Source organism: Laccaria bicolor, genomic scaffold (genome assembly GCF_000143565.1).
Source record: "Laccaria bicolor S238N-H82 LACBIscaffold_28 genomic scaffold, whole genome shotgun sequence".
Taxonomy (NCBI): domain Eukaryota; kingdom Fungi; phylum Basidiomycota; class Agaricomycetes; order Agaricales; family Hydnangiaceae; genus Laccaria; species Laccaria bicolor.
In genome coordinates this window covers 520,096-521,120 of record NW_001889899.1, presented here as the reverse complement: position 1 = coordinate 521,120, position 1,025 = coordinate 520,096, and the positions used below count along the sequence as shown (strand labels likewise).

At 45.9% G+C, this 1,025-nt stretch overlaps 1 protein-coding gene across 1 annotated transcript in view; it reads right to left on the bottom strand.

Annotated features, from left to right (window-relative positions):
- LACBIDRAFT_330666 (uncharacterized protein) overlaps nt 1–709 on the bottom strand; it is a gene marked incomplete at both ends in the record, with an annotated part of 1,047 nt that extends 338 nt beyond the window's left edge. Inside the window, 2 exons of the mRNA XM_001884882.1 lie at nt 208–230; nt 477–709. Coding sequence (XP_001884917.1) covers nt 208–230; nt 477–709 — 256 coding nt within the window. The remainder of the gene's footprint in view (nt 1–207; nt 231–476) is intronic.
- Nucleotides 710–1,025: the final 316 nt, after the last annotated feature.

Genomic DNA, 1,025 nt, shown 5'->3' with positions numbered 1-1,025 from the left:
CAACAACAACAACGCGTCAACGACGAAGCACCACCATGACCGACAACGCGACAACGATGAGCACGAGCATGACAACGCGTCAACGACGACACATCAATGACCAGGACGAGGACGACGTGTCAACGGCAAGCATGAGTGGTGGGACACCATGTGAGTACCCATCACTCCTCCCTCCATCACTCCACTCCCTCTCCCTCCCTCACTCACTCCCCACCATACCCTCCCTCCCCCTTATATTAGTTCAATACTTTTTGTACATAGTTATTATCAATGCAATATGTATGTTCAATGATCACTTTTGTATGAAATTCTAAGGTCTAAGTTACACAAAGTGGTTAGGTAATAGGTGGAGTGATATGTATTGATTATTCAGGGATTGAACTTGGAATCCATTGGAATCTGTTGGAATTCCACTTGGAATCTGTTGGAATTCCACTTGGAATCCGATGGAATCCACAGGAATCTGAGATTCCTACCATTCTGGTGGATTCTGAATGGAATTCCAACACTCCACCGGATTCTGCCGTAATCCGCCGGAACTCATGTGGGATGGTAAAGTACAGTGAGAGGGAGCAGTGAGAGAATCAGGGACAGGTGTGGCAGCCATCTGAGAGACAGGTGTAGCAGGCATTTGAGAGACAGGGGTAGCAGCAGTCTGGGAGCTTTCAGCACCAGCGGCAACTTGAGAGTTTTGAGGGCTGTCAGTCATCGTGAAGTCAAAGAACAAGCATTGAAAAAATTCGAAAATCTTTACAGAAATTGAGGGCTCTTTTTGCCCCGTCAGAACGATGAACTGAGGACAAGGAGAAGAATGCAGTCTCCTTGTCTAGGATTTGGAGACATGCACAAGTGTTTGTACTTATGAGTACAAACACGAGATTTCATTCTGACGCGTTACTGTTATCTTATCCAATAATGAGCTTGCACTCGTTCCTTGTGCTTGCTCATCGCGGAACATATCACCTGCTTACAACTACGCCAATGAATTATGACATGCTCTTGACATGCACCTACTAAGTTCATAC